The sequence below is a fragment of the Biomphalaria glabrata genome, chromosome 9, assembly GCF_947242115.1.
Source record: "Biomphalaria glabrata chromosome 9, xgBioGlab47.1, whole genome shotgun sequence".
NCBI lineage: Eukaryota > Metazoa > Mollusca > Gastropoda > Planorbidae > Biomphalaria > Biomphalaria glabrata.
In genome coordinates this window covers 21044964-21060786 of record NC_074719.1, presented here as the reverse complement: position 1 = coordinate 21060786, position 15823 = coordinate 21044964, and the positions used below count along the sequence as shown (strand labels likewise).

General features: G+C 36.3%; 2 protein-coding genes across 11 annotated transcripts in view; one reads left to right on the top strand and one right to left on the bottom strand.

The window, feature by feature from the left end:
* The window catches only part of LOC106060190 (dynamin-1-like), a 29248-nt gene extending 29066 nt beyond the window's left edge, over positions 1-182 (bottom strand). For all 4 annotated transcript variants that reach the window (XM_056042061.1, XM_013217989.2, XM_056042064.1 and 1 more), the window contains exon 1: positions 19-182. In XM_056042061.1, coding sequence (XP_055898036.1) covers positions 19-182 — 164 coding nt within the window. The remainder of the gene's footprint in view (positions 1-18) is intronic.
* The window catches only part of LOC106060173 (kynurenine formamidase-like), a 28069-nt gene continuing 12414 nt past the window's right edge, over positions 169-15823 (top strand). For 2 of the 7 annotated variants that reach the window (XR_008779884.1, XM_056042065.1), the window contains exons 1-4: positions 169-291; positions 13749-13824; positions 14221-14311; positions 14527-14634. Coding sequence is in view for 6 of the 7 variants with exons in the window: in XM_056042065.1 (XP_055898040.1) it covers positions 269-291; positions 13749-13824; positions 14221-14311; positions 14527-14634 (298 nt within the window). In the remaining variant the exon portion in view is untranslated. Of the gene's footprint in view, positions 292-9511; positions 9672-9710; positions 9852-9997; positions 10022-11093; positions 11478-13748; positions 13825-14220; positions 14312-14526; positions 14635-15823 lie in introns of those variants that run through there. The other 5 variants (XM_056042068.1, XM_056042069.1, XM_056042070.1 and 2 more) reach the window with 5 other exon arrangements.

The window sequence follows — 15823 nt, the reverse complement described above, 5'->3', positions numbered from 1 at the left end:
ACTCTTTACTGTACAAACCTGCCAACGAAGTTTTCGAGGACACTACTTTTGCCAGCACTTTGGCTTCCAACTACAGCTATTTGGGGTAGATCCAGAGAAAGTGGTACACCGAGGGAAGCAAACACATCCTGTAGTTTATTCACTATAGGAATAAGATGCTCCATACCAACGTTGCCCGACATTTTGGTTAATTTCTTTTAACTCGATCGATGAAAAGAACTACTACTAGTCATGGCGGAAAATTAAGTGACGTCATCAAATAGTGCCTATGTGTGAAGAGAAATTGTATAGGTTAGTATCCAGAGATTTTACCAAATTATAATATTAAATTATTAAATCTGTCTAGAGATCTTTAATTTAGGACTTAGATATATACCGACACCATTGTAGATAGATCAATATAAGAAGGTATTCGCAACAAAAAAAATAACAATAAATTATATTATCTTTCTGTTTTGTAAATGATTTTATGTTGCAGACTGCGCAGCTACGACGGCTACGTATTTTAAACAAGCGTGAACATCAATCACACTATACTCCATACATAAGTTTAGATACTGTAAGCTGCCTGGTCGTGAGGTTTGCGCGCTGGACTGTCGTTCGGATTTATCGATGGTCGAGGGTTCAAATCCTGCCCGCTACCATCCCCCGTCGTCCTGCGGGAGGTTTGGACTAGGAAGTAAACTATCTTCAACTCTGAAGGAACATCCGAAACATGTAAAACATTTTAAAACATGCTTCGAGATCAGTTATAGTTATAGATCTAATAAGTGGGTTTGTGTTTGTTTATAGGCCCACCAGAAGATATAAAGGATTGAATTTTATTGTGTGATAATATATGCCATATGTAGACTAGTAAACAAAGAAGTAAAAGCCTGACATTTTTACATGCCGATGGAGGACACAACATCAAAATGGAAGACGTACATGTCCGCTCTCAAATTATTTCCGGACTTTTGGTAACCCTTGCTTTATACATCTTCAAAGAATTAGCAGTCGGTCGGCCTAATCCTAAGTAGTTGTTAGCTGTTATTGGTTCACTTCAGTGTGATTAATAGATTTACACTACATGGTATGGGTAATAACTCGTGATTTTAAATTCATTCAAGAATGAATCATTGTCTAAAAATAGAAAACATCGTACGAATCCAAGATAATATTGCAAGTTACATTGTATCGGCAAGGAAATAGTTTTAATCTTCAACAAAATGCTCAGCAAATTTTGTCGAGGTTAACACATTAGCAAAATAAAAAAAAACTTTAAGAATATATTTAAAGCTTAAAAGGGAAAAATGCACAATTACAACCACAGACACACACATATACATACATTTAGGGGGTTCTGGGTTTAAAACAACCCCTACCATGGGGTTTTGAGTTAAAAATCACATACCAGGGTTTTTTTGCAGTTAAATCCCCCTCTTCTATAAAAAAAAATGCAAACTACAATCCCCAAATTCCAAGAGCACAATTAAGGAAGATTTTGATCTTAAAACCCCCTCCAAAATTTACGATAAACCCCTCTCTTCAAGATAAAAAAAAGCAAATTACACAAGCAAAATTCACTTCAGTAGGGTTTGAAGCTAAAAAAAATACCTCTTCAAAATAAAAGAAAAAACAAATTACGCACTCATATGTTATGATCGTAGCTAAATGGGTTTAGACTCAGTTTTGAGTTTTATAAATATATAAATATATTTTTTTTTGCAAGGGGGGGAGGGAGAACCCCCGCACCCCCTCCCCCGAAATAAATTCCTGGCTATATATATAAGACTTCCGCAGCGTATGGCATGTAAATAAATGCCGAAAAAACACAAGTTATGACCAATAGCCAACAAGGCTTTAAAAGAGGCATCAGTATTGGAGGTAAAAAGCTGACTAGTGTTAACATCTTACCTTATCTTATATAATATAGACGTTACTTCAGTCATGCATATTAACCAATGACTTAAATTCTGCCATGTCACTGGTTTTCCTGGCTATCTCAGGCAACCCATTCCATGCTCTAATAGCACTAGGGAAGAAGGTTCAATAACATTTTGCAAGGGGGGGAGGGAGAACCCCCGCACCCCCCTCCCCCGAAATAAATTCCTGGCTATATATATAAGACTTCCGCAGCGTATGGCATGTAAATAAATGCCGAAAAAACACAAGTTATGACCAATAGCCAACAAGGCTTTAAAAGAGGCATCAGTATTGGAGGTAAAAAGCTGACTAGTGTTAACATCTTACCTTATCTTATATAATATAGACGTTACTTCAGTCATGCATATTAACCAATGACTTAAATTCTGCCATGTCACTGGTTTTCCTGGCTATCTCAGGCAACCCATTCCATGCTCTAATAGCACTAGGGAAGAAGGAGTATTTGTACAAATTTGTCCTAGCATATGGGATGAGGAATGTGCCTTTATTTTTGTGTCTTTCTGAGCATTTTATTAAATTTTGTTTTTGTATTTAAAGATTATGGTTCAGTGTTTTATGTATAATTGCTACTTTACATTTGAGTCTTCTGTCCTGAGGGCTTTCTAAATTTAGTGATTGTAGGATTGTACTAAAGGTGTTACTCTAGTCAAATGTGAATATTCGTTTGTTATGAATCTCACTGCTCTTTTTGTGTCTGTTCCAGTTTCTTAATGTTTTCTTGAGTTGAGGGGTCCCAAACAGAGTATGCATATATTCTATTAATGGCCTTAACCAAGGTTCAATAACATTTTAGTTTTATGTTCTTATTTGATTTATAGAAATTTCTTTTAATAAACCCTAATGCTTTGTTTGATTTTTTTTAAAGGCTTCATCAATATGGGGATTCCATGACAGTTTTTCATTTATTATAACACCTAGGTATTTTGCGTTTTTAGTCTGTGTTACTGGTTTACCATGAATAAGATAAGTGGAATTAATTTGTTTTAGTTTTTTTTGTTACTCTTAATAACTGACATTTTTCAGGGTGGAAAGACAGGCTCCAATTTGATTCCCATTTCTGTAATTCATCTAATTCTCTTTGTAAAATTTCTGTATCTTGTGTTGTTTTTATTGTTCTATATATTATGCAATCGTCTGCGAATAATCTGACTTTTGTTCCTGAACTAATGCAATTTGGTAAATCATTTATGTAAATTAAAAATAGTAGTGGACCTAAGACTGTTCCTTGAGGTACGCCTGAGTTTACTGTTATTGGTGTTAATTTAGAGCCATTTATTATTACATTTTGTTCTCTCTAAAACGGTATTTTATTCAATTTAATTTAACTTGGTCCAACCTTATCTCCTTATCTGTGCCGATAATGGTCCGGTGCCTTCGACCTTTAATGGGGTGGTGCTCTGAAATCGTACATCTTGAAAGCATGACTTTTGTTCAAGATAGTGTCATACATTTTAACAAGGGTTTCTGGAAATGTCTCTGTCAAAGTTCTCATCATCCCATCTTATTTGTCCTTTGACTTTCGTCGTAGGAATGCTGTGACAGTTCGCGTAACCAAATCCCTTCATTTTTCCCAGTCAGCGGTTGTTTTTAGTAGGATATCAAGAGAGAGGCCAGTCCATTCTTTACATTGTCCATCAAGCTTTTCTTTGGACCACCCCTTTCTTCGTGCTCCCTACACTGTATCTCGAAGGATTATTTGACAGTGCATCATGTCTTACAATATGATCAAACCAGCTCAGATTTCGTCTCTTCACAGTATTGAAGTGTGCCTTCTATTTTTGCCAGCTAGAATGTTGACTTGTAACAGTACAAAACTCATTTGTCTTTTTTTCTTGGTATCTGATATAATACCCAGCATTTTTCTGTAGCATTTTCCCTCAAAGGCTTGAATTTTTTTTTCAGTGTCCAACTTTCACAAACATAGGCAGAGACCACAAGCAAAGAAAACAGCTTTAAGGAGAGGTTCACCAATATTTTTCTTTAATATTGATCAGAAACTCATCAAAACTGGTTGGTTGGTTCAGTAACTCAACCTGAAAAAAAAAAAAAAAAACTTAGAAAATTTTGTGTGTTGCCATGGCAACGGCCTCCTTTTTGTTTTCTGTACATGATTTTAAAAATGCTAAAACTTTTTAACTAATCGATAAAAATGACTATAACTTTTTTTTTTGAAGTAGCTTTTATATTGCGCTACTTTCATGCTTATAGCATCCTCAGAGCGCTTTGGTCCAATTTCAGTTGTGGACCAGTGGGGTGGGGTATCTAGGAGAAGGTTTTTCCGTGCTGCCTTCAGGCGCTCAGTAAACACAACTCTGCCCAAGTCGGGCATTCATAGGTAGCCAAGCCAAGCCAAATTCAAGCGCACTTAGCCTCTCGACCATGCTTCCCACCTATAGACATGAGTCTATAACGTAACAACTCAATATTTATCACATTTTTTTTCCACAATATTAATACTATGCATGACTATAACATTAAAACTGGAGAATTGTTACGAGCCCTAACACGCGACCTGCTCGGGTCTCATTTGATGCAACCCAATGGAAAATGTATATTCCTGCAGCATCAAATCTTAATAAATAGCCTACCGGTAACGGGAAAATGTTCGGCTCTTATTACTTTGTTTACAGACAAATCGTTCACTAAATAGTATAGTATAATATATTCTCGTCGCGTGTTTAATCTGTTTACATTAAAACTTTTGTACCTATTATTTAAAAAAAATAAATAAATTGATTGCAAGAGATCTTTGTTAATGATGACAGTATGTGATGAAAATTTTACTTTAAAGATGCGATCTTACGACAAGCTAACTGAAAAATTTAAATGGTTGCTCACTTAACTATTGGCAACATTTTTACTTTCATCATGTAGGCTTTCTTTTACACTCATGTCCGTCTTGTAGTCTTGTTCGCCCCACCAACATTTGCTTATCTTCTTAATAGCGGTCCAGATGTTTAATTAACATACCTATTCCATCATGCTGTTACGGTCAACCTTCTTCTACTTATACCTCCCCCTTTTTTAAATCTACCATTCAGCCGGATACTCTAGTTAACACCTAGTTGAGTGCTAGACAGAATGGCGGCTCTAGGAGCACTACAACTTTATCGGGCAGGGAACCATTACTTATAAAAGGAGAAACGGTTCATTGACAAGTCATTGTTTTTTACATTCATCTACGCGTTTGCAAAAAAAAAATTGATTTTTTTGTTGTTATCTTCGAGAATTAAAAAAAAATATTTAGGCCTGTTTATATTTGTTTATTTATTTATTTTTTTCACCTAACCATTAGATCGTCTAAGAGCTGAGCCGTAGGCTCTTCGAGCTCTAAGTTTGAAAAAAAAAACTATTTGATCGTCAAACAGTAAAAAAACAAACAAACCTGCGTGAACCATCATTCTGTCTGGAAGAGACCCAAGTCAATGCCTATGTAAAGCATTGCTATTTCCGATGCATCTGGCACCCCGGGCGCATGGGCTAGACATGACCGAAGGCCGAGTGCACCGGGGACCTCCGCCACTTTCCTATGGTGTACCAAGCTAACCGTGGAGGACTCGCCATTAGTGTAACGGCCCCTTGAGGAACGGCGCATGGATTATCGACAGGACCGTGAGGGCTCTCTTTCAACTCCGCTCCGTGCAATGGGTAAACTCTCGCCTATCCGTGGTCACCCCCACGGGAGTTTTGTTTTGCTTTTCATTTAGCCTAACCACTTCCTCTAATGGTCGTTTCCACACGAGCGCCACGATGAGGCAGAATAGCATGCTCGCATTTCACCTAACCTTATTGATGTCCAAGGGCTGAGCCGAAGGCTATTCGAGCCCTAAGTTTGAAAAAAACCCTGTTTGAACGCCAAACAGTAAAAAAAAAAACCTGTGTGAATACAGTTCTGTTTGAGAGAGACCCGAGTCAATGCCTATGTAAAGCATTGCTGTTTCCATTGCCTTTGGGCCCCCGACGCATGCTTGGCTGCACATGGCCGAAGGCCGAGCACACCGGGAGCTTCCGCCATTTTCCTTCGTTATACCAAGCTAACCGTGGGGGACTCGCCATTTATGTAACGGTCCCTTTGAGGAACAGCGCATGGATGTGCGACAGGTTTGTGGGGACTTTTTTACAACCCCGCCCGTGCAAGGGGGTGACTCTCGTCTACCCGTGGGCATCCCCACGGGAGTTATGTTTCGCCATTCATTTAGCCTAGCTATCCCCCCAAGTAGCCGTTTCCACCCAGGTGCCACAATGAGGCAGAACAGCGTACCCGGGTTTCACCTAACCTAACATGCCAATCGGACATTTTCACTATAAAGTAAACAATGAACAAAGAATTAACACACAAAAAAAAAAAAAATAACAAAGAAACTCGAATAACATTTTTTGGGGAAATAATAGCTACAAAATTTTGAATATAAACAAATTAAACACGCGACGAGACTATATAATTTTAATAATATGTTAAAATTATTATCTAGTGAATCATTTGTCTGTGAACAATTTGTCAGTGAACGAATTGTCAGTCAACGATTTGTCATGTGAACGATTTGTCGTGAACCAACTGTCGATGAACAAGTTGTCGGTGAACAAATTGTCTGTGAGCAAGTTGTTGGTGAACGAATTGTCGGGTGAACGAAAAGTCGTGAATGATTTAAAATGTCGGTGAACGAAATGTCAGTGAACGAGTTGTCGTGGAACCGTTTCATGTTATTGTTGGGGGTAAACCTCAAGCACCCCCCCCCCCCCAAAATTCGGTACTGGTAATTGTAACTTGTTAGAGATTTGTTCTCAGGCTGTTGCTTGAATACCCAAAGATTTTCTCTATTGATGGAGCCCAGTGATTAGTAGGACAACAGATCAGTGTTAAATATTGGATGGCTGCCTGGTCGCGAGGTTTGCGCGCTGGACTGTCGTTCGGATTTATCGATGGTCGAGGGTTCAAATCCTGCCCGCTCCCATCCCCCGTCGTCCTGCGGGAGGTTTGGACTAGGAAGTAAACTATCTTCAACTCTGAAGGAACATCCGAAACATGTAAAACAAACAAACATTTACAGGTAGGGGTTTAAACCCTAAAAATATCAGTGTAAAACCTTTTCAAGGAAGAGATATTTTACTTCAGGGGGGTTAGGGTGGACCCCCCCCCCCCGAGCCAAATACGCTTATTATTTCTAGAGGCTAACTTACAAAATTTTAAGAAACTCTCTCTCCCACTCCCCTTATTTGAATATTGTGCTTCCTTTGACTCACTAGAAGGCCTACTTTTCATACTTTACCGTCCACTTTTCAATGTTCGTGAATCCATCCATTCTTCCATCTGCCTATCAATTTAAGAAAACTAACTAAAAACGTGCTATTGTCTGCAAATCTACTCATTTTCAAAATCATGAATGAATGAACAGACAAGATAATATTAGCTTCACGTAGGCCTATGATTGTTAACCTGAGCTAATAAAATTATAAATAGCTTGCGTGTAAAGGTCAAGTGTGTGACTAAGTAAGCTGAACTATTAAAAATCTAGGAAGAAAGGTTCCTAGTCCACATGTCATTTTACTATCTAAGGTTTGTCTTTGTGTTGGCGCATATATTGAATCGACACACTAATTATAAGTTCTGAACATTCGGATACAACCAAATCAGACAAAAATTGCAGCACAAGCGAAAAAAGGGATGAAATATATGGGGAAACATTTATCTTATCTGTTGCGGCGTCTAGAAAACATAATTTAAAAAGCATCAAAAATTACACTCACAACATTACCACATTTAAAGGAACTTTTTGAACAAAAGTGCCCAAGAAAAATCGAAAAAATCATGTAAGACAACGGTCACCCGCTCCATCAGAACTACGTCAGGTCGTCGCGAAGTGGGCGACTGCTGTCAATCAAAACAAGAACGGAGCGGTACAAAAACTCGTTCGTACCTCACTCGGTCAGACTCTATCACCGCCACTCATTGATCAGGGAACATGAAATGCACCAAAATACCTGTGTGTAGTCGCTGAATGAACTCTTTATGTTGTCTGTTGTATTTATGTGTATTTTTCTGTTGTGTTGTCTTTATATGAGAAAAGAGTCCTTGTAATCACAACAAATTTCCGTAAGGATCAATAAAGCAGTCTTAGGGTTAGTCTTAAATTAAAGACGTTACTTTAAAAGAGAAGATAATGCGTACGCATGTCTCAGTTTAACATTTAGATCTAGAACCTAAAAATATCAATGAAAGGCATGTTAATTAATAAGGCACTATTATATATAGCATAATATAAATAGCATATGTAAATTATATAGATGATTGATTTTGAAGATTTTAATCTGTATCATTACTATCATAAGCGCAAAATATCACTCCCTCACTAATATTTATGTATCTAGATTAGAATCTATCAAGACTTACTTAGACTTAGACTTAGGTCCTCCCGCGCCGTTTGGCGCATTGGGCGGCAAGCTGTCTCCATAATGATCTGTCACTGGCAATGTCTGAAGCCTCCTCCCATCTGGTGTCCACTGTTCTGAGGTCCTCCATGAAGGTGTGTCGCCAGGTAATACGAGGACGTCCCTGTTTGCGCTTTCCTCGTTTTGGCTTCCATGTTATCGCAACTCTTGGTGTGCGTAATTCATTTTGACGTAGAACATGTCCCGCAAACCTCATGCGACGCTCAGTCACAACCTCACTAAGTGTTCGACTCCCAGTTCGGCATAGGATTTCCTTGTTTGAGATCCGGTCTGTGTAACTGACTCCCAAAATCCGTCTCAGCCATCTCTGTTGAGCCACATTTAGTGTTTTCTCAATTTTGACAGATGACTTCCACGTCTCACATGCATATGTAGCAGTTGGAATGACGATTGTGTTGAGAAGGTGTATTTTTGTCTCGAGTCCAATGGCTTGGCTAGTCCAAATAGGCTGCAGCCTTTGGAAAATGCTCCCTGCCTTTCCTATTCTCTCTCTATCAAGAGAATTCTTAAACTATCAAACAGATTCGCACTAAATTTCGTAGGCTACATAGGTTCCTTTTACTAAGCGGTGCTGTGGATGAGTGGTAAAGCGCTTGGCTTCTGAACCGGGGGTCACTGGTTCGTATCCTAGTGAATTCCACGCATCTGGGTACCTGACTTGAGTCGGGGAAAAGTAAAGACGGTATTGGTCGTTGTGCTGCCTCCACGACACCCTCGTTAACCGCGGGCCACAGAAACAGATGACAACTACACCATATCTGCCCAAGAGATCGCAAGGTCTGAAAAGGGAACTTTACCGTTCTTCCTTAAATGACTGCTAATTAAACACGGTTTTGACGCATGTTCGCAGCCGTAGATCTATAGCCTACTGTTATTGGAATATAGGACCTACGCTAAGCCATTTTTTTCCTGTCTTCACTATAAAGTGCTGAATAAATATTCTTTAATTTTGTTAAGGCTTAGTAGGGAATTTAGGAATAAGGATTATGGTTTGAGAAATAAGGGTAGTCTACGAAGACCGTCCTTGAATTTTAAACTTGAATAAACATTATGATTAATTAACGCATTATAGACAAGGGAGATCAGCCTCATGCCCCCCCCCCCCCCCCCCTTGTAACTTTATCAACAAAATGTCAGCTGTTTCACGTATCCACTTATGTAAAAACTAGATCTATAGGTTTAACTAGAATTTCAATTTGTTTAAGTTCAAGACGTTATTCTTGACATGGTCATGACTGTGCAGTGTTTACACGCACCACTGAATGTGTGAATAGATTTACTAGATACAGTGACTCTGAGTGAGTAGTCTTACTTTAAACTTTCATTATCTATTTTCATCTAATTTAACTCCTAAAATTAAAGAGTACCTTTACTTTGTGTTTATAGTATAGTCTTGACGAGTTGAATCAAAAACGTTAACTTAAGAATGTCAATGTTTACCTAAAAAGTTTGTTAAGCCTTCAGCGCCAAAATAACAGGTAGATCTAGATCTAGATTCTAAATCATTCATTCATTGTACCTTCTAATGTCAACCTAGATCTTAGATTAGGTCTGATCTAACCTTGGCCTTGGTTGTTTTATGTTTAGTATGTCAATGTTTACCTAAAAAGTTTGTAACTTTGTTAAGCCTTCAGCGCCAAAATAACAGGTCTGAGGTAGATCTATTCTAATTCTAGGTCTAGATCTAAATCATTCATTCATTGTACCTTCTAATGTCAACCTAGATTAGGTCTGATCTAACCTTGGCCTTGGTTGTTTAGTAGAGATTTACTTATTTTCGATGTCAGAAAAATGAATTTGAAGGATGTATTAATTATAATTATATCAATCATATGTCTGATGATTAGAATTCAAATTCATTTTTCTGACATCGAAAATAAGTAAATCTCTACTAAACAACCAAGGCCAAGGTTAGACCAGACCTAATCTAGGTTGACATGAATGAATTGAATGAATGAATGAATCAATGAATGAATGATTTAGATCTAGATCTACCCCAGACCTGTTATTTTGGCGCTGAAGGCTTAACAAACAAACTATTACTAGTATTACCGACATAATATTACTATACTCATATACTGATATATTATTAGATCTATTCTATATACTATAGACTCTACTATCATTTACTGATATCATATATACTAAAGTTAAAAGTCTAATATTATAATTATGTGATTAACTAAAAACGTCATATTATTATAATTATTATAAAATTAAAACTTAATTTAAAATTTAACTTAAACTTAAAACTGACTTATAAAATTTAACTTAAACTTAAAACTGACTTATAAAATTTATTAAACTAGTCTAGCTCTAAACTCTAATTAATCAGAAATAAATAATGAGAAATTGTAGACCAGTAGATCTCAACCTTTTTTATTATTTTTTTTTAGCTCGGCACCCCCATTTTACAATGCCCCCCAAGTCCAGAATAGACTAGACTCTAGATCTATGCTGTGACCCCTAATGTACAATTATTTTCGTTCATAAGTAGCCGATAAATAAGTAATTTTGCTTTTGCTATGGACTATTACCTACATTGTAAATATCTGATATGCACTGGCAAAGCTTTAAATTATGTTTAATCACGAAACAATGTTTAATTATATTCTTGAAATAAATATTTCTCCTAATGATTAAATTAGAAAAAAAATGACATTCTGTCTTTGACTTGAATTTACTCTTCTATTTCATGTTTATGGGGACAATTTAAAAAGCCTTACGAAGCACAGATAGTAATCAGAGCAATTACAAACTACATAGCTACCATATTGCTGTGCAACAGTCTAAGCTTGTTTCACCTAATCAGGATTTGTCGTGACAGTCTTTAATAAAAGATCATAACAAACGTCATCTTCTTCTGTATTTAGACTTGATAACTAACAAGCTGTAAAACTCATGTTTTGCAAAAATATATTATTGGAAATAGAAGAAGATAGCACAACACAGACAAATTGGGGTATAACTGCAAACCATTGATCCTTATTTATGTAACTGACATTGAAGAGAAATCATTTTTCACTGCATCAGTTAAATAAACTCTTTCTGTCTGCGGAACATTTTTAACTTTGACTATGAATGGACTTCTAGAGGTATGTCAGGTAGATTTGAATTTCATCCACATGCATGCACAAATGTTCTTTCACAGATATTATCTTATTATCCATTTGTCAGGTTCAATGTCATTTTTTTCCATAGAGATTGGCAACATGTTAATATTATTTTCATCCAATTTTTCTTGTCACTTTGAAGTTTCATTTTTAAGGATCAATTTTTTTGACAATTCGATGTATATGTTGCATTTGTTCCTTGCATTGAAGTTTATCATATCATATGATGAGTTCCAATTTATTTTGATTTATTCTGAATCAAACATTGGAATCAAGATCAAAATATTAGCAAATTGGAGCACCATATGTGCAGACTTCACTAATATTTTTCAAAGATATCTTACACTTAAAAAAAAAAATGAACCAACTTTCTCTAATACATCACATGCTGCTGTTTCAAGAGAATGAGGTAGTTTCGTATTACCCCCTAGTCACGTGGTTGTGTGTATAGAACGCGCACCATGCTTAGTTTTAGTTAGTTTGTAGTGGGAATCTGAAGCGTTTTAAGTCAATATTTAGTGGTTTCAATTTACTGATTAGCGCTAAACTATAATTTGTTAATAACAGGAGAATCTAGAGATACATTTTTTAAATAGTTTCAACTAAAATAAATAGTTAAACCTTTGATAGAAGGTACCGAAGCGTTGGCCTATAATCTGCCATACTGAGATCAAGATTTCTTGATCTACAATGAATGACTACACTTACAGTTCTTAGCGTTCGGGTAACCAGTCCTAGAAAAAAAAGTAACACTTTCATCCCCAACCCCTTTCCTCTCTGCCCAAAAGTAAACAAGCTTGAACTTGAGTAGAACACTAAAAGTTGGACAGCAGACCAGTGTGTATTAGTCAGATAGCTCTAGGGCTAGTGTGTAGTCGATATGTCCACTAGTTGTTATAAAAGATAAAAAGACTGCCATGTGTTTTCCTTGTGCGTAATAGGCTTCAGTTGTTATCTGATAGTCAAGGATAAATCTAGATCTACTCTTACAGTTACACAGGCCAAATGTGTCTTATACCGCCCTTTCATTGTTAAATTTGGTTTCTAAGTAATAAAATAGATCTAGATCTATTTCGTCGACACATTTTTGAAACTTTAATGTAACATTTTGTGAATTTCTTAAAAAATGATAGAACTTTTAATAACATAATAATACATCATGTATCCAACACAATAACCGGAATATGAAATACATAACGTTAAAAAAATAGCTGAAGTTTATGAAAATAACAATGTTTCAACTAATATGCATATTATCCCATAAATAGGCCTCTCTCTCTCTTTCTCTCTCTATATATATATATATATGTGTGTGTGTGTGTTTTGTGTAGTTTATACCAAGCTTTTTTTTTAATCTTACAAGAACGTTTGTAAAAACATCTTCTGTATGTGAATGTAGATCTATCATCGTCAAAGTGTTGACGCTTGATATGACTATAAAGGAAATATCATTGATAATTTAAACCTATCCTTAAACAGTTCTTGGCCCTTTATGAAAACATTCGTATAATTATTTGAACATTCAGGGAGTTCGTTGATGTACTCTGTATATTTTAAAATGTTTGTAAATGTAAAATTTCATAAAAATAGAGGAGCAACAGCAATGGAAATATAGGAAAACAATGCCATTCTTCTCTTTGTTTTCCAACAATCACGTGACTTTGGTTAAAGTAGGTCAGAAATACGGAACTACCTCATTGTAAAAGAGAAACTCGTCTTTAAGATTGAGTAATCTTACCTTTAAAATAATGGATATTTTGACAACTTCGGAAGTTGGGTACCAAAATGACAAAGTTATTTCGGCTTCATAGCTTCAGCCCTTAAAACTTTATTACAAATGACGCACTAGGTGACTAGGGTTTTTCAATTCCTGCTTAAACTATTGAAGTAAAACCATACCGTAAATTAATCTACATTATATTTTCTTAACGTTATTTTATGTTAGATCCATTTTCAAGGATATAAAAAAATGAAAATATTAAAATATTACCTTTAATAACGTGGACTATTAAAGGCGAATTATAACTATTAACACATTTTTCTTCCATTTCTTCGCTACGTCATTATAGAGATAATATCTATGATTCTCTCTCTCTCCTCCCACTAAAGACAGCACAGAAACCTTATCCCAAATTCCTGCTACCTTCACATGTCCACAAAAGATACCATAGCACACTATAGCATAAAATATTTGCTATACAAAAGCAATAGAAAAAAGATATAGAAACACTTTAAAAAAAAATATTTGTTATTTTATTTCAGGCGTCAAGTGTTGGACTTTTTCTCTGCTGCAACCATTGTTTCAGAAAACATCAAAATGACTTCCATCCCAGTACAGGTTAGTAGCGGTAGTGGATTTATTCCTCATTGTTGTTTGGAGTATGCTGGACCAGGAAGAAAAGATAGTACTTTGATGATTGGTTATTATCCCATGTTGAATGTTGGTTTAGTTTTAAAAAAAAAATAGGATTTGATAATGTCCACAAAGCTGTATTGGTTGCTAAAAATTTGTTGAGAAAAGAGTAGGTGGAAGAAGATTGTGCTGGGCATTTAAAACTATTGAAAAAAATTGTTACTTACTCTCCTATTGCCCTTTGGAAGATTTATTTCAAAAGGAAATTTTATTTCAGATTTATTTAATAATTTTAGAATTAAAAGACTTAAAAAATATCTTCTATACAAAAATATACTAAATATATGAGCATGCTGGATTATCTTGTACACAATATTTCAGGAATTAGAATATCATTATTCTCCTAGTAGATGGTCTCATAGAATGGGTCCAGATGAAGTCATCAATGCTCATCTTGAGACAACTGCACAAGGTTGTTATCATTTTTGTTAATAGAATAAAATAGAATTAATGGTTGATAATTTTAAATAGGGAACAAGTCTTTGCTTTACATTGCATCCCAATCATTTTTATTTTTTTTAATGAGCAATCAAAAATATTTTTTAAATAAACTTTTTTGGTCTTCAAAGCAATCTATCTTTGCCTAAAAAAATAATATCTGATGCTGTTGAAATCACATTGTTACAGGAAGCAGAAATTCTCTTTGGACACTTGACTCTGAGCTGGAAATTAGTTATGGAGATTCAGAACGTCAAAAATTTGATATTTTCTATAAGAAAAATGCCCCAAAGAAAGGTAGGTTAACATGCATCACTTTGCTGATTAAAGAAACTTAATTAAAAGAAATATGCTTTACCCTAAGAACAATCTAAATCATATAAATTTAAACAACTAAAGGTTTAGTTTTTTTCAAAGTATATATAAATTCACTCCATCTGTCTGGTACTAGGCTCTCTGACGGAGAGCCTAGACAGAGAGGCACCCAAAATTGGCCTCGGCATAAACTTGGATAAGACTAAAATTATGCGAGTGGGATATAAGGCAAAGGGTGTCCCTGTCAGACTTGGCGAGTCAAAGCTTGAAGAGCTGGACAAGTTCACGTACCTTGGCAGCATCATAACAAATGATGGAGATGCTTACCATGATGTAGCGTGCCGAATAGGAAAGGCAGGGAGCATTTTCCAAAGGCTGCAGCCTATTTGGACTAGCCAAGCCATTGGACTCGAAACAAAAATACACCTTCTCAACACAATCGTCATTCCAACTGCTACATATGCATGTGAGACGTGGAAGTCATCTGTCAAAATTGAGAAAAGACTAAATGTGGCTCAACAGAGATGGCTGAGATGGATTTTGGGAGTCAGTTACACAGACCGGATCTCAAACAAGGAAATCCTATGCCGAACTGGGAGTCGAACACTTAGTGAGGTTGTGACTGAGCGTCGCATGAGGTTTGTGGGACATGTTCTACGTCAAAATGAATTACGCACACCAAGAGTTGCGATAACATGGAAGCCAAAACAAGGAAAGCGCAAACAGGGACGTCCTCGTATTACTTGGCGACACACCTTCATGGAGGACCTCAGAACAGTGGACACCAGGTGGGAGGAGGCTTCAGACATTGCCAGTGACAGATCTTTATGGAGACAGCTTGCCGCCCAATGCGCCGAACGGCGCAGGAGGACCTAAGTCTAAGTAAGTAAGTCTGGTACTAACATAGTAGGCCTACACATTATTTCTCCCTCTTCCCATTCTAAGATCTAGTTGAAATTTTGCACAGTTATTCATTATCCCTAACAAAACAAAAATAAACCAAAAAGTTGAGCAATTAATTTCTTCTTCTTCTTCATCGTTCTCATTGTTATGTTGGAGTGTTCATATGACTAGACCAATACATGAGATGAACTGCGCAGTGGTTTCCAAATCAGGGAGCTCTCCATATAGTTTTCTTTCTATTGGGGTGATTTGGGGCCAATGTCTTATA